Source organism: Lepidothrix coronata, unplaced genomic scaffold (assembly GCF_001604755.1).
Source record: "Lepidothrix coronata isolate B3197 unplaced genomic scaffold, Lepidothrix_coronata-1.0 Scaffold197, whole genome shotgun sequence".
Lineage (NCBI taxonomy): Eukaryota > Metazoa > Chordata > Aves > Passeriformes > Pipridae > Lepidothrix > Lepidothrix coronata.
Genome location: NW_016690377.1, coordinates 509,670 through 531,370, shown reverse-complemented (window position 1 = coordinate 531,370; position 21,701 = coordinate 509,670). Strand labels below are relative to the sequence as shown.

General features: G+C 54.5%; 2 protein-coding genes across 3 annotated transcripts in view; one reads left to right on the top strand and one right to left on the bottom strand.

The window, feature by feature from the left end:
* The first annotated feature begins 12,232 nt into the window (after window positions 1-12,232).
* On the top strand, window positions 12,233-12,784 carry CUNH8orf4 (chromosome unknown C8orf4 homolog). Its single transcript, XM_017831791.1, has one exon. The coding sequence runs from the start codon at window positions 12,295-12,297 to the stop codon at window positions 12,613-12,615; it is 321 nt and encodes a 106-aa protein (XP_017687280.1). The 5' UTR covers window positions 12,233-12,294; the 3' UTR covers window positions 12,616-12,784.
* A 2,622-nt stretch (window positions 12,785-15,406) lies between these two features.
* Window positions 15,407-21,701, bottom strand: part of LOC108505673 — a 29,191-nt gene continuing 22,896 nt past the window's right edge. For both annotated transcript variants that reach the window (XR_001877577.1, XR_001877578.1), the window contains 2 exons: window positions 21,431-21,535; window positions 15,407-15,499 (listed from right to left, as the gene is read on the bottom strand). The gene's annotated coding sequence lies outside the window, so the exon portion shown is untranslated. The remainder of the gene's footprint in view (window positions 15,500-21,430; window positions 21,536-21,701) is intronic.

Below are 21,701 nucleotides of genomic sequence, written 5' to 3'. Positions count from 1 at the left end.
CACTTTTGGGGGACAAAGAAGGTGCCTAAGAAACTGCAGAGAGAGTCAGCCCACTGCATCCCCAGGTCAGCAAACTACACTGCAAGGGCTCCCCACCTCTGAGTTCGTGTTGCCAAATGCTCACTTGGAGCCAGCTCACGATTAATCAGCTGCAGCTCCTCTAGAATCAGACGCAGGGAGGATCCTGCCACTCTGGCAGTACCCAAACATTGCTGCACAGTGAGGCCCAGCCCTTTCCCATGTGCTCTCCTGGCAGGCTGGGACAGCTGCTCCATGAGAGCTTTGATTTCCCTCTGTTTTCAAACCACTGCTGTCTAACACTGATGACAATAGGCAGACGCCTGAGGTCTCAGGTGCGTTCTGACTGGAAGCACGTGGCATTTAAATAATTTATGCCTGTGCCTAAAAATGGCACGATGTGTTTGAGGAGAAGCACGTGCTTGGCATCAGCGCCACATCCCACCAGTGGGAGCTGCACTGCCATGGGCTGCTGAGTCCCTGCTCTGCCTGGAGGGGTTTGTTTGGGCACTGGGAGAGCCTGGGATGTGTGGGACGAGCCCAGCCACAGCTGCCCATCACCTTTACTGAGCAGCGACATTCAGGCTTGGCTGATCTCTCAGCCAGACCCCGGGTGGGACAACCTGAGCCCGGGGGACACCTGAGACCCCACACACTGGGACAGGCAGAGTTAAGCCCATTTCTGCAGCTCTGTAATAAAATTAATGTTACCTCAGCAAGGGAAAAGCAGCAAAAGAGCAGAGCCCTCTCCCTCTTTCAGAGGTGCTGAGCTCCCAGAGGCACATCTCTGCAGTGAGGTTGGGATGCTCAGACTGCCCAGGCTCTGTGCACAAGTGAGAACAAGATTTTGAACCATCTCACCAAGCCCAGCAGCATCCGCTGGGTCAGCTGGGACTGACCCGTGCCAGGGAGGGGATGGAAAACCAGGAGGGATGTCACAGCTCCCAGCCACACCCCAAGCAGCAGTTCCAGCCCCAAACTGGTGCCACCCACACAGAAACCTCCCTCCTTATCGCTGGAGCCACGGCCCTGCCCCTGCAGTGCTGCCAGACACGTTTCCATTGTGGAGCTGCAGCTGCAGGCCCAGCACAGCCCTCCCAGCCATGTGTTGGGGTGTCCATCTGTCTCCTGACTCCTTGTTATCCCATTGCCTTAAGCAGAGATTTCCCCCATGGTATCTGATGGTTGGACCCGTGTGATGGAGAAGGAAGCCTGGTGCCTGGCCAAGGTGGCAGGAGAAGACCTCACCTGGGCACACCTTCGGTGTCACCAAACCTCACCGAGCCCCATCAGCCCTGGGAGCTGCCCACAGGAGGTGGCCAGCCCTGCCCCAGAGGCTGTGCTCAGACTGCAGCCGTCATCCCACCCACACTGTTTGCTCAGACTTTCCGTCCTTCTCCCTCGCTTTGGCCTCTGGTTCCCTCCTCGCCTTACCCGGGTCTCACCCAGGTCACCTTCCCCTTTCACCTTCCCCTTTCCCCAGGTCACCTTTCACTGTGTGAAAGTTCCCGAGCTGCCCCCAGCGGTGGAAGCCCTTTCCTGCTGCCAGCCCCCTCTGCAGGGATTCCCACAGCCCCCGGGCAGACTCTGCTCTGCTGCTTTTGTCCCCGAGAATATTGGAAATTGAACAGGAATACAAACATTTGGATTCTAGACACTTCTCAACCCCGACCTTATTTATCATACTTGGCTCTGCTCCTGGAGCTGGGGCCAGAAGAGGCTTTGAATGATTTAAGTGATTTAACATGCTGTGCATAGATCAATCTCGCTCTCCCCTCCAGCCACAGGTTTCCCTTAGTGGTTTGCTGCACACTTATTATGTCCATCAATATCAAGTAATTAAAATCCCCCATTATCCAGGCCCTGGCTGCCTTACAACCTCCTCATAAGCTATAAACTATTTCATGATCAACCTCCTTTAAGTGTTCAGGAGTTTGCAGCCCCATCTCAGGGTCCCCGGGCTGTCATTACATCGTGAAGGTCCCATTGGAGCCACGGCCAGATCCAGACCAAGCCATGACTGCCATTCCTCTCCTGTGTTCCTGATCCGTGCCAGGATTGCTCATTTCTATCCCGGTCTTTCTCCATCCGCTGGTGATTTTATCTCAGAGCAATTTCCCCTCCTCAGCTCCTGCTTCACTCACGCTGCTGGAGGGGAGCCCCAGACCTGCTGCATTCCTGGGATCACCCACGGGCTGCCGGATGTCACATCCCAAATTCTGCCCTGCTGCAGAACCATTTGCTGTGCCCAGCGAGTCCCCAGTGCTGTCACATCTGCGGCCCAGATGTCCCCACACCACAATCCCAGGGCTCTTCTGGAAGGACACGGGCCCGGAGCCGGGACAGCCGTCCCTGCAGACGAGTCCCTGTCGCCTGGTCAGTGACAGGGTCCTGCCTGGCCCACGGGTCTCAAAGCAATTTATTAATAACAACCAGGTTTGCTTTGCAATTCCCCTTTGGGAGGGACATGAGGGCACAGAAAATATTTGCCTTTCCCATCCTTCTGGGTACTGCCACTCGCCCAGAGCTGTGGTGTGTCGGTGTGTGTCCGTGTCCCTCGGAACACCCAGCCTGGCACAAGCAGAGCCTTATCTGTGCCCAGGGAAGGGCTCACCTTGGCTGAGTGACTGCAGGCCAGATATGATTACAGGCCATGAGTCAAGCAGAAAAGTGCTAATTACAGCACAGAAGGAAGAGGAGAGAGGAGTTGCTAAATTGCACCTAACATGGAGGGGGAGTGGGGAACAGATTGAGAAGCCATCATTGAAAAAGGATGGCACAGAAAGGATGACACATGGCTGTCCCAGCCCAGGGCCACCAACACAGACACAGCACCCTGAGGCAGCAGGGACCTCTTGGCAACACTATTTTCTTTCTGTTATTTGTATCATCCTGTTCTCCTTGCTCTGTCATTCAGCCCTGAACCCTCTTTGCTCGTGCATCCCTTGCCTGGCCAGCGTTTGTATTCCATTGCACTCTTAGGGCTGTTTGGAAACAAAGGAACCAGAGACCCAAACATTGGCATTAGAATAAAAACAGCTTTGCGTGGGGCAGAAGCAGAGTGGAAACAAGCCACAGGCAGGCCCTGAGGAAGGTCTCTGACCTCGCTGGGGGATGACGACCATGGCAGTGACTGCCATGACAGCCTCCCTGCCCACAGCCCTGCCCTGAGCTCCCCACCAGTGGCACGAGTGGCAAACAGGGCTTTGTGGGATTCTGGGGCACAACAAAAGTCACTTCTGCGTTTCAGGATTCAGGAGGATCCCACTGCCAGGGCGGACCCAGTTCCTGCCAGCCTTTCCTGGCTTGCCAAAGCGTACCAGGCTGCCTGAGCATTCCTGTTGGGCCCTGGCACGGAGGTGCCATCCCCAGGGCTGGACCTGAGCCCTGGCACGTGGTCAGTCCAGGGGGAAAGTGGGCAGAGGACTGGGAATGGTTTCTCTGATGCCCGGGGTGCCGGTTCCCGCCGGGAGCAGGGCTGGACCAACGCCTGTGCGGTGGCACATTGTGGGTGTCACCCGGGGGACACGTCACAGCCACCCCAACGCCTGTTTGCCCAGTTAGTCACCACGGTGGTTGCTAGACCTGCTAAACAAAGGCAAACACAGACACTGGCGTTGCAGGAGGCGCAGTGAGCCTGTGAGGCAATCCCTGCCTGGCTTCCCAGGAACTCCATCATTCCATTTCTTAGAAAAGAGGGGGGAAAAAAAAAAGGAAAAGAGACAAGGCACTGCTATTATTGCAGTAAGAGGCTGTGTCATGCTGGGCTCTGCAGCTAAATATATTCTATGTTTACTGTAAGCAAGGACAGTGGGAAGCCTTCCGAAACGGCACGGGGGCTGCTCCCATTTTTTTCAGCTATCAATCATGCCCGGCTTGAGCCATTTTTATCCTGACACAAATGGAAAATATTTTCCTGGTTTAATTTCTACTGATCAAAGACATTTCCTCAACAGACAGGAGCCCTGGGGAGGGGGGAGAGAGAGTAAAAGTCCCCGAGGAAACTATTTGCCCGAGGAGACGCGGGACGCGGCTCACAGTGGGACACCCCGCGATGGGGCACGTCAGGACACCACCCCTGAGAGCCAGGACACAACCCCACAGATCAGGACCCCATCCCACCCCCCAGCCTGGGGGTGGTTGGTCAGTCTATTAATCCTTTTTCTTCCCCAGTTGATTTGCTGAACAAGAGACTTGGTGTTTATCACAGCAACGGAAGCACCTCGAGGCTGCCCCAATGTGTTTGGATCCTCTCTGCTGCACCAGCACCCTCTTCCCCAGCTGGTGCCATGATGAGAGAGGCCTGTGAGGGGCAGGTTTTGGGGCTCAGATATCTGTTTATTTTCTCCATAAGCTTTTCCTAAACAGTGTTGGGAAACGTTTCTTCCACAGAGCTCATCGTGGTCGGAACTGACTCAGCTTTCTGCACAGAGAGGGTCCTGGGGATGAGCTCACCGGCCCCAACAGCTCGACGTCACACTCGACACTGTTTTCTGACAGACAGTGTATTTTATTTCCATTTGTGCTCCACGTCAGAGCACTGAGTGTGGGGCTCCCAACGCGCCCCTGGCACAGCAGCCTCCCGGCCCCCTCAGTCTCACCCAGACCCTTGTGACGGGCAGATTCTCTCCCCAAGGCAGACACAAAGACAAATCTGATTTGCTTCTCCCCAGCAGATCCAACAACTCCAGATCAGGAAGTGCTGGGCTGGTTTCTGGTTCAGCCCTGCACCGCTGAGGGCTCAGAGCCGCAGCCGCAGCCCAGACTCACCGTCAGCACTTTGCTGCTTTTCTGGGCTCTGCCAGAGGGACTGCAAAGCACAGCTTGCCATACACACAGCATCACCCCTCTCCCTCCCCTCCTACACAGAGCTAAAATCTACTGGCAGCTCTAAACTGGTTCTTTTTTGTTTGAACTGCTGCATAAATAACCCAACAGACAGCCCAGAGCCCCCGCACACTGACACCTGACAAAGACTCAAGGACAGATCTCGAGAACAAAGACAAGGCTCGCGTGTAAACAAGGCATCAGTCACTGAGACTGTAACATTTAGGCAACGTGATTGTGGGGAAACATCTCGAAGGCAGCTCTGTGAGAGCTAAACACCTCAGAGCAGGGGCTCCGGCTCGGAAAGCCTCGGGGCCACAGCATTTGAGCTGGAGGTTCTACCTGGAGCCAGGGCACAGGGGAAGCACTCTGTGACTGTACAGAGCAGGAGCAGCCCCACAGATGATTCATGGATCGTAGGAGCCTCCCAGCTCTGGCTCTGCCCGGCACAGACCTGTGGCAGGTGAACCAGCCTGGTGCCTGAAAGTTCCAGCCTCGCCTGTCCCAGAGATAGGCTTTACAGCCCTGCTGCTGCTCTTTGGAGCGGGGCTGACGTGCACAGCCCATGGCAGTTTTCTGAGGAAAACAACTGCTGGCAGAAGTTCAGTCACCTGCTGTAACCCTGAGCCCAGGCACAAACCTGTGTGCCACCCATGCAACACCCGTGGAGCAGCTCCCGTCCCGTCCCCCCAGAGCAGCAGCAGCACAGCCAGCCAAGGGGCACCTGGAGGGGGATAAGCAGGAGAGCCTTAGCATGCAAAAAGTACCCCCAAAGCCCCCAGAAGCAGCCAGCAGCCCCTGTGGCTCGGGGATGGCCGCAGGGACAGGAAGGGGATCACAGAAACTGCTTTTCTAGCAGCTACAAAATGAGGCTGCCAGGCCACTGGAGAAGGTGGTAGGAGCCAAACACCATCTGTTCCCTCCCAGGAACTCTTTTGTTAGTGGAGGAATGAGCTACAAGGCTGATAACTCTGCAGTGCCGAGCTCATCTCCCAGACGATTGACGCAGAGGTTGATTCCCTGATTAAATCTCCACAGGTGCTTCTTTGCTCTTTCCCTCAGCTCCGAATTTCGGTTTTCTTCCCCCGGCATTGCTCAGCTACAAGTCCCCAGACATCAACTGCTCCTCCCCAAAACACAGCAAGGACAGGAGCTCCCTCTGGCACGTGCCACTTTGCTTTGACACAAAATTAGGGAACTCAGAACTAAATTTGCTGGTTTTATGCTCAAGAAGCCTGTCCCTCTGATGGACTCATCTCCCTCGATACCAAGCTGGTGTTTCCCAGCCTGGACCACTTGCAGGGTTACAGCACTGCCCAGAGGTCACCCAGGCTTCCCCCTGTGCCATGGCCCCAGGCAGATCCACCAGCCTGAGCCCTTGGTGACCCCCTGCCCAGCCCGGGATCTCCTCTGCACCACCACAGCCCTTCCCAGGTACACCAGGTCACCCCTAACACCCCCCAGCCCCCCCTGCCTCGTTGCTGGGCAGTGCCACCATCCTGCCTCCCCCTGCCAGCCCCAGCACCCTCTGCCCGGCCCCGCGGGGCGCTGCCTCATCCCTTTTTGCACATCTGGGTCCCGATGCGGTGCTGACCCCGGAGCTCAGCCTTGGGCTGCAGCCACGGAGGCTCCGGGAGCGATGGGGGCACCGCAGACCCCCAGGAGCCGGAGCAGCACAAAGGCACAAAGGCACATCCTGTCTGCCACCCCTCCTGCAGCAGAGGAAGCGGCTCGGCAGAGATTAGAGCCCTGGAGGGGGGCACTGGGGCGCCGGGACGTGTGTCGTGTGTCGGGTGCTGCTGCCCGCGGGCCGGGCTGTGACAATGACCCGGGCCAGCCCCGCGGCCCAGCCCCGGGCAGGATTTCCCGTGAGCCCGTCCCCTCGGCACCAGACAATGAGCTGTCTGACAGCTGGAGACGGTTCTGCCTTCGCCCCTCTCCAGCGAGGGGTCCTCGGGACCTTCAGGAAGATCAAACAGGAAACCGGGCAGAGAAAGAAAAAGGTTGTTCGTGCTCGAAAGTCTAAACTTTCATTGCTGAGCCGGGAGGAAGATGCCGAAGTCAGGATGTTAAAATACTTTCCCTGTCTCCCCTGGAAGGAGCAGGAGCTGCCGGGTGGGGCTGCACGGGCGACACGTCGGTGCCATCGCAGGGTGCTGGTCCTGCCGGCACACGCTCCCACCCGACGGAGTTATCCCACCCCAGCTCCTCCCCTGCCCCACACCCCGACCCCATCCTTTGCCTGAGACCCCCCTGCATCCCCGTGGACGTGGCTCTTCTTTTTGTCACGAGGTTTTCAGCTCTGCCCACGCTCTGGCTGGCAACCTGCCACCGGCTCTCAGCAATGATCTCCCGTGACGAGTGGGGAGCACCACAGCCAGGGTTTCCCTTTGCAAGATGGATTTGGGAAGCCCCAAGGACCAGGAGAAACCACCCATGGCTTCCTTACACAGCAAGACCCCTGCCCTGCCCCAGCCCCTCCAGCTCCCTGTGCCAGTGAGTGGCATCTGGTCCACACCAGCCATGTCCTCAGCTCTGCTTTCCTGGATGCTCCTTCCAAGAGGCTTTGCCTGGTAAAAGCGCCAGAAGTTTCTGTTTCTGTTCTGTTTCTTACCAGCCATGATTTACTTACTGTAACTGGCTATTCATTATGTCCTGCACTGCATTATTAACTTGGTGATCGTACATTTAGCAGAGAATTTATGAGAAATGAGCAGACATTCATTATCAGCACCACCACAGGCTTTACTCTTATATGGTCTCCCCGCTCAGCTCACCCAGGGCTCACCCAGGGCTCCCCCAGCTCTGCCCATTCCTTGCCCGGTGCAGGGGCTGCTCTGCACAGCTCTGGGGCTGCATTCCCCTCACTCAGGCCAGTCCTGAGTTTTTGCCTATTAAAAACCTTTCTGTCGAAATCTAACTGGCTTGTCTGTGCAGTCATGCCTTCTGTTGTCTGAAAATCTATCAGTTTTCCCTGTTTTGTGGCAGGGAGCTGTGTGAGGATTGTCTAAGACAGGTCTGTGCTTTCCAGCCACTGAACTGCAGCAGAAATGCCCTTAAAATACCTGCCCTGTCCTGCAGCTCTGAACTGGGGACCACAAGAGGAGTCACAGGGTTTTGTGAGCAAAGGGCACAGTGTCCTGCCGTGAGATTTGGACAAGTGTTCCCAGATGCTCTACTAAAGAAACAACAACCACAGAAAAACCCAAGCAACAGCCAAACAAACAGAAATCCCAGGTGGAGTCCCAGAGGCACATGAGTTCCAGTTGGAAGACACTGTAGGCAGGTTGGAGCCAGGGCAGGCACTGCCATTTGCACGACCTGGGTGTCTGACAACCTCCCAGGAATTTGGATTCCAAGAGGAACACAATGAACTGGTTCCTCTTTGACCTTAGAGCCATGCCACAGCTGTCTCTGCAGAGCATTCCATCTCGGAAACCTTCCCATCTTGGAAACCTTTCCCAGCAGAGAGCACACACCAGGAGCAGGATTTCTGGCTCCTGAGGAGGGCTGGGATTCCCCAGCTGCAGGCTGGCAGCAGCAGCAAAGGCTGCAAGGAGCCAGGGTTCCAAACCATGGAGCCAGGAAAGAATGGGAAGAGCAGAGATGGCTGGAGAATCCTGGGCATTTCCCAAATTTTAGATTTTCATGGAAACACACACACACACACACACATGCAGATATATATATACATTTTAAGGCAATAATTTAACTTTCTTCTCTGGTGCCCAAGCCTCCCAGGTGCCCTTCCAAAGGCCCAGTTTCTGAATATCCTGGGTATGGCTGGGGAGGTCTGGGCAGCACCCATGCTCCATGGGGTGGATCCCAACGGGGTGTCACAGGCCCTGCAGGCTTCAGCAGAGGCTGGTGAAGGGAAAGCTATGCAAAACATGCCCCAAGGAACTGCAAAGCCATCCCAGATTACCTTCTTTGGAGTGGTTTTGGAAGTTACACAAAGGCAGAGCAAGTTCCCTGCAAGAGTCTGTGGGACAGGCATTGGCTGCCCCAGCGACCCCTGTGGTCAGAGCAGCCCCAGCTCCCTTCCACCTCCTGCCCTGGGCTGCTGGCTCCCTGCAGGGGCTGGGGGCTTTCCAGAAGCCCCTGCCGTGGTGTTTGGCCCGGTGAGTGCCCTGCTTTGCCCTCCCCTGTCCCTCACACGGGTGCAGCCGGGGCAGGCGAGATCCTCGCCTGATCTGCAGCTTGGAGTGGGAGAAGCCTCTGGGTCCATTTAATCAGGCTTTGCACCACCTGAGAGCACTAACCCGGGGGCAGAGTCCCCATCCCTCCCAAATCCTTCCCTCCAGCACTGCCTGGCTTTGACAGCCCTGGGGGGCTGGCTTTAGCAAACTACAAGTGCTTCAGTGTCAAAACTTTCATGGCCACGATCTGGGGCAGGTGCCCGTGGGGTGCTGTGCCAGTGGAAGGCACCCTGTGCCCCGAAGCTCAGCACAATCCTGCCCGGTCCCCCAGCAGCAGACCCGGAGTGCCCCCAGCCCGTCGTGCAGGGAGGAGCAGAGCACGCTGAGGGACGTGACTGCCCCGCTCTGCAGACGGTGGGGACGGGAATTAATCCTCCCATTAGCGGGTGAAATGGAGCATTTGCGTCTCACAAAGCAATTACACAGTAATAGCGGGAGGACGATGATAGAAATCACATCTCTGAAGTTTTGCTCCAATCAAACACATGAATAATTCCTCCTGAGCACTACTGGGAAAGCAGTATTAAAAGACTGATATAAACAAAAATTACTGGAAAAAACAGACAAGGCATGCTTCATCACTCCGTCAGAGCCAAGCACAACTAAATTTATACAAAGTGGGCAGAGAAGCATGAGGGGGCAAAGACATTTGTTACTGCTCCGTGTGAGATGAGCTCACAAGGAAATGCATGCTTGATCTTGGCAGTTTTCTGATGTCTTACTCCTAAAGTATCAGCTTTAGTCTTGGTTTCCATGGCAGATACTTTTCTGAGCTTGTATCTTCCACAGATATTGCTAATTTATGCTCTCAGCCACGTCTCTGCAAATACCTGCAGAGCGATTCCATGTGCAGTGGGAGTGGTGACAACCAGGAGCACGTGAACATGCCTCAGCTCTTGTTTTCAACCAGGGGACACGAAAGGGTTTGTTCTCTAGAGCCAGAAGATCTTGTTCGATCTTCCGGCGCTGTTTTTTTGCCCTAAGAACCCTGACACTGTGTTATCTGTCCAGTGAAGCAAAGTACCTCCAGCATATCAGCTGGAACCGTGTTGCAGGCAGGTTTCGCCCTCCCAGAGCACTCTGGGCAGCTCTGAGCAGGCAGAGGGACGGGCAATGCACGTGGCCCTGCTCCCTCCTGCTCCCCCCTCACATCTCATGGTAACAGAGTCTATAAACCACGAGGGTCTTTCCCCAGGCAGAGACCCAGCCACATCAAAAAAATCTTATTTTCGGGGTGAATTTAGCAGCCCTGCAAACACTGAGCAAACAGTGGCCGAGGTGCAATTCTCACCAATTCAGCAAGACCACGGCAGGGTGAGAGGCTGCACGTCTGGCTGGCGAAAGAAGAACCCCAGGGGTTTGCAAGGCTGTTGTTTATCCACTGAAGCGTGGAACAGCCTGCATGTACAGGAGGAACTGGGACAGACTCGTAAAAAGTAACTCACACAACGACAGGACCAGCGGGAAGCAAAGGCACGTGCAGGGAGAGCTCGTGCTGGAGCAGCGGCACGGAACAAAGTCCCGGCAGTGGTGGGGAAATCCATGTTCTGGAGGGATGTGACATGTGCAGGGCACAGGGATGTGCCAGGGCGTGCCCACAACCAACGGAAGAGTCCCAAGTCCCAGGTAGGAAAGTGGTCAGGCACTGAAATGAGCCCAATCCCTCCCCTAAGGATAAAAGCCTGGCAAGCCCCGACCAACTGGATGTGGACCTGAGCCCGGATGGAACTGTGGTTGCCTGTCACTCTGGGGCCCAGGCAGCCACCTGCCCCACTCTGCACGTCACCTGGTGAGCAACAGCTCACAGGTAATGCCCTGCTCTGCTCTCAGCCAGCACAAGCACCTGCACATGGGCTTCAGGTGCTCTCACCTCTCCCCTGGCTTCCCCTGGCCATTGGAGAGGGGGTTTGCTGGGGCTCAGACGTGTCCCCTCTCTCCGTCCGAGGGAACAGAAGTTTTAAAGGGAATGTGGAACGAGAAGCATCTGGCTGATGTTCCTTTGGATCTGCTCTTTGCTGTGGTCAGAGGTCACCTCCACAGCTCTCCGGTAAACAAGGGAAACCCCTGGTTCGAGTGGGATGGGGACAGAGGCTGTTCCCGGAGTCCTTCAGCAAGGGTGAGTAGCAGGGTCAGCAACAACAGTAAACAAGCTGCTGACTTTCCAAACACAACCTCTGCAGCATCCGGCTGCTTTAAAACATTAACCAAAATACACTTATCTCTGGCTCCCGGCCTCGAGTGACTTTTGAACCCACAGTTATTCTGGGCCGGGTCTGACTGTGCTCGGTAAGAGCAGCTGTCTGAGCCCAGCAGGAGCTCCAGTGGCCAGAGCCAGCCCCTTGCAGGCAGCCAGGCCCTGTCCACAGTGTATCTGGAGTGGGAAGGGACCCATAAGGGCCATGAAATCCGAGTTCCTGCTCCTCACAGGGCTGCCAAAAACTAACCTAATATGACTAAGAGTGAGTCCTCCCAGCCCAAGGGCTTGGCGTTGGCCAAGGGTGGTGTGGAGAGCACAGACTCTTTTGGAGCAGAGGTGAGTTTTCTTTCCAGCCCCAGTGAGCAGGAAATTTAAGAAAAAGGACACTGAGAATTTTCCTGCTGCCCCGAGAGCATTGCCATGTGCAGCTGGGCAGCCGAGGGTGTAAAACCTGGGCATCCCCTGCCTTTGGGACAGCACTTTCCAATTAGAAAATGCAGCTGTGTGTGCACTAAAGACGAGCTGCATCTGCTGGGAAGCAGCAGAAAGGCCCCCATGCCCAGACAGGAGCAGGTTTGCAGTGTTACTGATGGACACAGAGCCAAGTGCTGGGCTGTGTGTGCAGGCTCCAGCCAACACCTCTTGCTAGGATTGCAACAGTTCTCACCTGGAGTTTTACAGGTTTATGATATGATATATTTTCTGCACGTGATGCTTTTCACGTGCAACAAGGGCAGGAGTGGAGTTTGGGCTGTGCTGGCTCAGTCTCACAGCAGTGGTTGAAGCCTGTGCTGTGGTGGGTCAAAGAAAAGCCATGTCTGTTGCAGAAGGAGAGAGAACTTTCCATCTTTTCCGCAGGATGGGAATAAGTTGGCAACTTAACTGTTAAACTCGCCTGTGACTGTTGGGCGTTGACATCATCATGATCTCACCACTGTAACCTGAGCCCTCCAGCTTTTCCTCCAGCCTGCCCTTAAATACCAGTCCTGGAGCCAGCACAGCACCCATCTCTCCTACTCGGAGCCCAGGGCAAACCCGGCAGCACCCACGTAGATGAAAGCAAAGACGAGCTCCAGCACTGCAGCCATGTCCACGTCCCTGCGAGTGAGCCCCTCCGTGCACGGCTACCGCTTCGACACCGCCCTGCGCAAGAAAGCCGCGGCCAACATCTTCGAGAGCATCACCCAGGAGTCCCTGCAGAAGCTCTTCAGAAACTCCGGGGACAAGAAGGCAGAGGAAAGAGCCAAGATAATCCTCGCCACCGACCAGGACGTGGAGGAGAAAACGAGAGCGCTAATGGCACTAAAGCAGAGGAGGAAAGACAAACTGCTCCAGTTCCTGACGCTTCGGAAATTCTTCATTAAAGTTCACTGAGCTGGCGAAGGGAGCAGAAATGGAGGAGAACATTTGGGGACGGGACTGTTTGTGACCTCCAGCCCCACTCAGCATGCTCCACTGCCCCATGGAACTGGGGACCTGACTGACTGCCCGCAGGGCTTCAGCCCCAACAGCAAACTGTGCACTGAGGGCGGCGTCGGTGCCCAGGGTACCATCAGTGCCCAGGGCAGCATCAGTGCCCATGGTACCATCAGTGCCCAGGGCAGCGTTGGTGTGGACAGCAGCATCAGTGCCCGTGGTACCATCAGTGCCCGTGGTGCCATCAGTGCCCGTGGTACCGTCAGTGCCCAGGGCAGCGTTGTTGTGGACAGCAGCGTCGGTGCCCACAGCAGCATCAGTGCCCAGGGCAGCGTTGGTGCCCGTGGCAGCGTTGATGAGGATGGCAGCGTGGTGGCCAGAGGCTCCCAGGGAGAAGCAGCCAGGCTCCTCTGGGCAGCCACGGGACTGAGCTGGGGGGGATCCCCCCACTGCCGGGTGTGACTCCGGCCCTTCTGACAGACTCGGTGCTCACTGACTTCACCCGGGGGCTCTGCCCTCTCCAACTCGTTGTGTTGAAGCCTGAGCCCTGCAGAGCCTCTCTGCTGTGGCTGGTGGGAGGCTCTGGAGACCCATCAGCTCCTGCTCACGGTCACTCTGCATCTGTTCAGTGTGAGGTGCAGCAAGTCCAGCCATCAGGGAACACGTTTGCTCCAGAGTAACTCTGCACAACTGTACCTTTCCTTCCTAAGCTGTATGTGTGCAGTAAAGTCATTTGCACAGAAGCAATAATAATGACAGATCTCTTTGAATTTACTGTGAAGTTCCTTAATATTTTGTTCACTTCCCATTAACACTAAAAATCTAAATATAATAACTCTGGTTCTTCTCTGTGTAGGTTATGGTTGCTATTAGATGAGTACTTACTTCATGGTAATATTTTATGACAATGTTATTATTATATCAACTATAATTTATTGCATACGGTAACCTGAAAATTAATAAATTATGAAGTAAACATAAATTATCTTGTCTGAAATGCTCAGTTCTCCTGGAGTGGTGGGGTTAGACTTTTTTGATCATTTCATAGAGACTTAGTTTAGGAGCAGACCACCTGCACCTCTCCTTCCTCGCCCTGGTGTGGCTTTGGCAGCCCATCCTCAGGAGCTGCAGCAGCCCCCGACTTCCCTGCAGCCCCACCATCCCACCTGGCAGCACCAGTTTGGCCCATGGTTGCTATGGTGACTACAGCATCCCCCAGAAATACCTCACCAAATTTATTGTAGACCAACTCCAGTGTTAGTTCCCTCTCTGTAATAAAGGAGAACGACACCCTCTGCAAGGAGGAAAGAAGGTTTAGAAAATGAGGGTCCAGGGCCAGGGTGGGCAGCGCAGCTCGTTGGTCCTTGGCATTCCCCTAGAGCAGAGTGGGAGCCTGGACTTGGCTCCTCACCATCCAAAGAACCAGAAGTGAGTTATGAAGCTTTGACAGCGAAATTGGACAGTTTTTCTGCAGGTTGTGCTGCACTATCATGATAGACGATGCTGAAAATACTTAAAAATAGCCAAGAGTGGTTATTTATAAGTCTGTCCTTTAATAACCTGCTGGGTTAGAAAAAAACATTCCCATGACTCTGCTTAGAGCAACAAAGATAAAGCAGCTTGGAAGAGTGATAGCCCAGCTACAGTTTTTTTGCCTACAGTAAGAACTGTAAATTGCCTATAAGTCAGGGAGACTAGAAATAACCCTTTACATTGCCTAATAGAATGGGCAATTGTAATTATTTATGGCTGGAGGGGAACACGTGGTGATTGCCCCTCCCAAGAAGACTAGAGAGAGCTGTTTTGGGATGAACCTGTTTTAAAGAGCCTCCAAAGGCTTTTCAGAACTGCCCTTGCTCAGGAAAATCTGCCTCAGAGCAGGTTTGCTCCGGAGGAAGTTGTCAGTTTTCCAGCCCTCGACCTCTCCCAGGGCAGTGTCCCACACTCACTGCAGCTGCTGCACCCACCCATGACACATCCCCACAAACTGCCTCAAATGGGCTGTTTCCAAAAAAGGCCAAACAGGGCCCCTCAGTGCCCGCCCACTGCCCGGACCTGCCCCCGCTCAGCCCCTCCTGTCCCGGGGGATGCAGCGAAGTTTCTCCTGCTCTGGTGGCTTTTCCCATCAGAGCTGTTTCCTGTGCCACAAACACTCACAGCAGAAGCCAAACACAGAAGCCAAACACAGAGCCCCCCAAACCCACGTGTTACTTGCTGGGACCTGACAATGCTGCTGCCAAGGATGCTCTGAGAACACCCCGTGGGGACAAAATCAACTCTGTCCCACTGCTTCCCACAGCCCCGGCTCTGCCTGTGGGGCTTTGCTCTCCCCTCCCCTGCCCCAGGCCATCTGAGGTGCCACAATGCACCCCCTGTGCCAGGGGCAACAGTGGGTTTGGCAGAGCCTTGTCACTCTCTGGGTCCCCAAAACCAAACAGAGCTGCCCAGCACTCCCCACAGCCTGGGCAGCCTCAGGCATCAGCTGCTGACTGTCTTTCCTTGTGGGACACGAATGTGACAGAAGCCACGATTGTGGCAGACTGAAACCAACACCCACTGAAGTGGCTGCTGCTGGCACGACCTAGGATTGCCCAGACATTCCTGCTCACAACACTTACATAACACGATTGATAAGATCCTGTGATTTGGAGACTTTGTAGTCCCTCTTGTCTCATTACACTGAAATTATTGGCTCAGGGGGCATCCCTGATAAAAAAAAAAAAAAAAAAAGGCCACTTGCAAAGAAGTTACCTGTTTATTGGATTTTTGCAGAGAAAAAAGGCAATTTTCCTTGGTCGCAGCCTGTCCACTGCTCTGGCAGGTTTGTGCTCCAGGAAGGTGTCTGCCAGTGGGGTTACAAAAAACTGTCATGAATTCTTACGGAACATTTGACAGCGAGAGTTCGAGGTACAGATGTCCAGCCATCCCAGGGCCCTCCCACTCACGGTGCTGCTGCTCTGCTTCTCTCCAGGGCTGTGCCAGGGTGGCTCAGAGCCCCCGGACCCGACCCCGGCGATCCCACGCTTGTGGCAGTCCCTGTGTCCAGGGGGACACAGCCAAGGCAGGCACTGCCTGTGCTGTGCCGTGCTGTGCTCCAGGGCCCTGCCGTGGTGTGTGCAGGGGAGGGTGGGAGGGCAGGTCACCCGGCTGTGCTGTCACCCATCAGTGCCAGGCCCTTCCTGAGCGCCCGGTGCCGCAGACTCGCTGTCTGTGGCCGGCGTGTGCTGTGCCCCGAGCCAGCCCGGCTGTGCTGCGGCCAGACAGGGCCCATTGTCCCCCTCCCCGCGCAACAAACGGAGGAAAAGGCTGCTGGAGGAATTTCCTCCCTCCAGGAGCCGGGCGTTTCCATTAATTCTTCTCCGCGAGCCGAACTGGCCGTACTGGGTGTCCCTCTGTCCCGGCATCCTGAGGAACATGCGTCCCAGCAGCTAATTTTATCTGGCTGGTCTAACAGGGCGCAGTGCAGGGGTGGCCGTGCAGCCCCAGCCTGAGCAGCCCTGAGGAGAGCACGCTGGTGGTTCCCCATCACCACTGCCTTCTGGGGAGAAGCCACAGAAAGCCAGGACAGAAAATAAGAAGACTTTTGGCAAAGGCTCTGGCTTGACAAGCTGGGGAAGGTGGGGACTGACTACCAGGGTGTTGGAAAGAGAGAGCCCAGAGCAAAGAGAGTGTCAGTGACAGCAGACAGCAGAGAGGTCCCACCCTCTGCCCTCCCATCAAACACCCATCTCTCCCAAAAACTGCTCTTGCAACCATCCTATCCACGGAAAGATGGGGTTGGAACAAGTCAACAGCCCATCTCACACTGACCACGGGGTTCAGGAGAAGATGGGGACGTTCCCCAGTGTCGGAACACCCCGTACTGTGACCTGCAATTTCTGGAGAAATCCAGCACACAAGGCACGAGCAGAGTCCAGAGCAGAGCCCAGCCAGCCCTCACCCAGCCGTGTTTGTGTGTGGGGAGACGGGGCCAATGGCAACACCTTGCTGGCAAACTTCCCTTCCACACCACGGAGCAAGGGGCAGGTTAAAAATTGACTGTTGAGCTGAGCTGCTGCTCTGCTTCACCCAGAGGGACAGACTCTGCTTTGCAAAGCAGAAGAGCAACCCCCCGGGTGCCCCCGGCAGCCCCGGCTCGGGGGGACCTCGTGCTGGGGAAAACAGACAGAGATGAAACATATTTCATCTGTGCCTGCCAAGGGAAACCTCCACTCTAAAGGGGGTTAAATGTGAGTGAGGAACTGCGAAGCATGAGATTTGTGGCTGATTTAGTGCAGTCTTCACAGAGAAGAGCTGGTCTGGGCTTTCAAAGCACAAATGCCTCACATGCAGCAAAATGATGCTCCAGTGTCACTTTGAAGTGATAGACAAGGCTGTTTATGAGAAGAAAGGCCTCCAAAATACTGCAAGCAACAAGAGATGGCACAATTGCCATTCATCTTTGCTAAAAACCAAAAGCTGGGCTGTGACCAGAATCTTAATACACAGCCCTGGGAAAAGCCCCTATTCCCGGCGGGCCGTGCCCCGAATTGGTGCCCGTGGCGTGGCGTGAGCTGCTCCGCCGTGGGAAGCAGCGACATTTTTCTGGTCCGTGGCTCCCAGCAGGGGGTCGGAGAAGTGAATCAGAGCCGAGGCAGCCAGACGGCACCTCCCGGGCTGCGGCTGCTCCGGGCGCCCACGCGCGGGAGCATCATCGGGAGCATCATCGGGAGCATCATCGGGAGCATCAGCGGGAGCATCATCGGGAGCATCACCCGGGCGAGCGCGGGCAGCAGCTGGGGCTCAGCACCACGGCCTGCGTCCTCCTCCGTGGAAAACCCGCTTCTGCCAGTGACTGAGCGCTGCCCCGGGCCTGGCGGGGTCACTGATTCGCGCTGCAGCCACCGCTTCCCAAAACACCCGCCTGGGAACACCGTGGAGCGGCTCCCGGGCGCTGCACACCGGGCAGACCCTGCCGAGCCCTGCCCGCTCCCCGCCCGTCCCCCCGGGCACCTCGCTGTGGATCGCGCTGGAGCTGGCCCGGGGGCCAGGACTCATCACTCCGGGGGTATTCCCTGTGAATCCCACAGAAATTCCACAGAAATTCCCTGTGTTATCCCTGTGAAAGCTGCTGCTCTCCCACATCGCTGGAAAACAATTCCATTTTTAAAACGTTCAGGCACAAAAACAAAAAACAAAAAACAAACAAACAAAAAAAAAAAATTGGATTTCCATTGTCTTTGCAAAGTAAAGATGCTTTAGTGCCTTAAGGAGTCAGGCAAAATCTGGCACACAGAATACCCCAACACAACTCAAGGTACTTTCTCCACCTGCTGCTGTTCCTGCTTGGACCATAATGGAAAGGGAAAACTGTCAAACTGTGCTTCCCAGGCTGGCCATATTCCAGCTGGGTTCTGTTTAAAATTCACCTGCCATCCCAAATGCTGAAAAAACTCCAATCCAGACACGTTTTTTTTTTTTCTCCCCTCTCTCTGAACAGTAAAGTACAAGACACAGTTTATCATTACAAATGTGCTCAGGAGACATCAGACCCTTTTCCTCCACCAGACTTTCCAGGAGGATCCAATTTGCACTTTTGCCCGGTGCCATTTCCTGAGCCCTTTTGCAGGATGGCAGAACAGGGCTGCCAGAGGGGACAAGGTCAAACCCACAATTCAAAGGCAAACTGAAACCTTGAGCAGAGTGCAGCCCATGGAAAAAATCCAGACGACTCGAAGGATTTTGTACAGAAGTAAAAGAACCTTGAATATATTCTGCAGAAAGTGCTGCCAAACACATGACAGTTTCATCCTGATTCAAACAATAAACCTCTTCCCAAAGACTGAGTGTTTTAGCTGCAATAAAAGTATGCAAGAATGCATTATGAGGGTGGAGAGGCATTTATCAAAGTCAAGGACCTGGTTTTACCTGGCTACTTGGCCAGAAAATAAAATAGCTTTTTTTTTGGGCCAGAAAATAAAATAGCTTTTTTTTTCCTTTTTTTTTTTCCTTTTTTTTTTTTTTTTGAGAAATGACTAAAACATTTTCTGCCTTCTGAGGTTAGATATTTGCAAGTCAGAGAGAAAGAAAAGCCTTGTGCTACCCTGAACCAACAGCCCCAGTCACTGCAGACAAACCCAAGAGCCACCTGAGCAATTAACGCTCAAAATGGGACAATCTTCCCAGATGTTTTCCGTCTGCCTGCAAGAACTGACACACATTTATACCCTGGCCATTAAAGATAAGCCTCTCACATTTATTTTCCCCCTATATTTTCCCTACGGCAATTTCTACCTGTCACACATCCAGCCAGATGACATCCCCTGCAAACCCATGAGTGTGGTGGGGAAGAGCAGTGGAGTGAAGAAGCTCCAGAGCTCACAGCAGCTGCACTGCAGAGCCAGGAGCCAGCACAGAGCAGCACGGGCAAGGGGGTGCAGGAGGGGCAAGGGGGTGCAGGAGGGGCAAGGGGGTGCAGGAGGGTCAGGGGCACAGAGGGGTCAGGGGAGCTGAAAGGTTATTCTGCTTCCGAGAGGTCCCACCTGCAGCAAACACCTCTCAGAGGTGACAGCTGGGCTCACTGGCCACTGGTCACTGATGGGGACGGTCAGTGCCTCTGATTTTTAGGCAGGCACGAGCGTGGGGGTGGCTTTGGAGGGCTGAGGGGAGGCTCGAGAAGCTCCTTCCTCCCCACGCCGTGGTGTGAGCCTGAGGCAGCAAAGCTCTGCAGCACGGAGGAGGCAGAGGACAAGCTGCCCTCTGCCTGCCCGAGGGTCTCTGCAGCTGGGAGACCCCGGGTTTGCAGCAATCAGTCCCTGCCTGTGCCCCCCTCAGCAAACCCTCCCTGTGCTGCCCTGCCAGGCACATCCCCTGGCTCCCAGGAGAGCTCGTGACACAAACCCCTCCACGCCTGATTGCAGGGCTTACAGTTCGCCATAAGTAAATAAATTAGGCATAATTTAATATTTGACTGTAAGATTTACTGTTCCACTCTTTACAGCTTCTCAGGTGGGTGCCCAGTAATTGAGGGAAATGAAGAGCCCCATTAACTCCCGGCAGCGCGGAGGGGAAACCTCCCTCCACCTCCCTCCACCTCCCTCCACCTCCCTCCACCTCCATCGACCTTCCTCCACCTTCCTCCACCTCCAGCCTGAGCCAGTCCCTGGTGGTGGGGGATGAGGAGGATCCTCCTGGCTTTAGGGGGGCAGTTCTTGCTCTTTGCCTGTAGCTGATGCCCAGAGCCACACACGCCTGCCCCATCACAGGGCAGAGCAGAGTTCAGTCTCCTCACAGAACCCGGGTGAGTTTGGCACCAAACCCAGCAACGACCTGAGATCGCTGTTACAGAGTGAAATTCAGCTTTGCTGTGACTTTGAGACCCTTTAATTTTGAATAATGTATCCTGTTTTTTGTAGGATATTAAAATTCAATCTGTACTGGCACTTGAAGCAGCGTCCCAATATATTTTAGCAGCTGGATTGCATCACAGACCTGCCAAGGACAGAGCCCGGGGCTCACCTCCCTAATTTTAGATCAAATGCTGCTCCAAGTTCTCTAATTATGTTAACCTCTGTTGCAACACTATTCTCTGCAATCTGTAGCATAGTCAGCATGTTTGGGTCCTTCTCCAGGGTGGGTTCAAACACAATCTGATTCCCCAAAGTCCCACCCTATTGGAATTACATTTGCAGTGTGATCTCTTCCCCCACAGTCTGCAGGTGTCAGTGCCAGGGGAAAGCTAATAAAAGAATTCCATTTTGTACTTATTTCTTCAGGGTTTGGCTAGTTCAGGTATTGAGTCCTAAATGCTGCCCCTTGTCCCTTTATGCCAATTCTTAGTTTAACCTCGAGTGGTTGCAGACACTTCTCAGAAACACCTTACTTCCACCGACCAAACAAGCCTTCTTGGAAGGTAATGCCCTTACTCTGCTGCTGACTGAGCTTTGACCAAGCAACCCCAAATTATCTTCAACTGAGGAAAACACCACCGAGTCTGGCCTGGCCTGGCTTTACCCTCACACACCCCTCAGACAGCAAATCCCATTCTCCTGAGCAGGATTTCAGGTTAAACATCAGCCAAGTGCTGAGACCTGCAGACCATGGCAGCATCTAGCCAGCAATTCCACATTTCAACATCATTTATATAATGTTTCCTTTATTTAGTAAAGCAGGAGGATTGGGCAGGAGCTTTAAACCCACCCCTGGTGGCTCCTCTGTGACTCGAGCCCTGTGGGACCTCCACGCTCACACTGCACTCATTTTCTCTTTCAATTATTTCCCAAGCTGCTGCAAACACAACCAAACCAGCCAGCAAATTCAATCTTTCCCCCTTTATGAGAGGTTTTTAAAACAGGAAATGATTTGCAGGTGAATAGTGTGTTATGTTGGTGTCCAAGTCCCTGCAGCAAACTTGGATCATGGAAAGGTCCCACAACCAGCCCCCAGAGGGAACAGCTTCTGCTAGATCACTTCATGGGGATCTGGCCTTCCCTTGAGACTTAAACATGGATTTAGGGACAAATCTTGCTTTGAAAAGTAATTACCATTTCCCCCTGGATTTGCACAAGTGCTCAGCGGGGCCGGGTGAACAGTTGTGCACCACAGCTGCACATCTGTCCCCAGGACTGGGGTGGGTGTCTGAGCACAGTGAGGTGGGTGTGACCAGCCTGGACAGACACTCCCTGACTGGTCCCAGTAACTCCCACCACGACCTATCGGGTCTGTAAAGTCCATCCCTGCCAAAAGGTTTCCAGGACAGGGGGTTTGGGATAAATGCTTCACCCCAGTGACTCACCCCGTGTTCCGGGTTTCCTCCGTGTGCTGTGGCAACAGCAAATGCAACACATTTTTGTGGGGTGTTTCACGCCAGAATCCCCCTTTGCTGAAGCAGCTCCAGTGGCTGAGGACAGAGCAAAAACTGTGTGTCACAGAACCCATGTCACAGAACCTATGTCACAGAACTCGTGTGTCACAGAACCCCTGTCACAGAACCCATGTCACAGAACTTGTGTGACACAGAACCCTGTCACAGAACCCCTGTCACAGAACCCCTGTCACAGAACCCC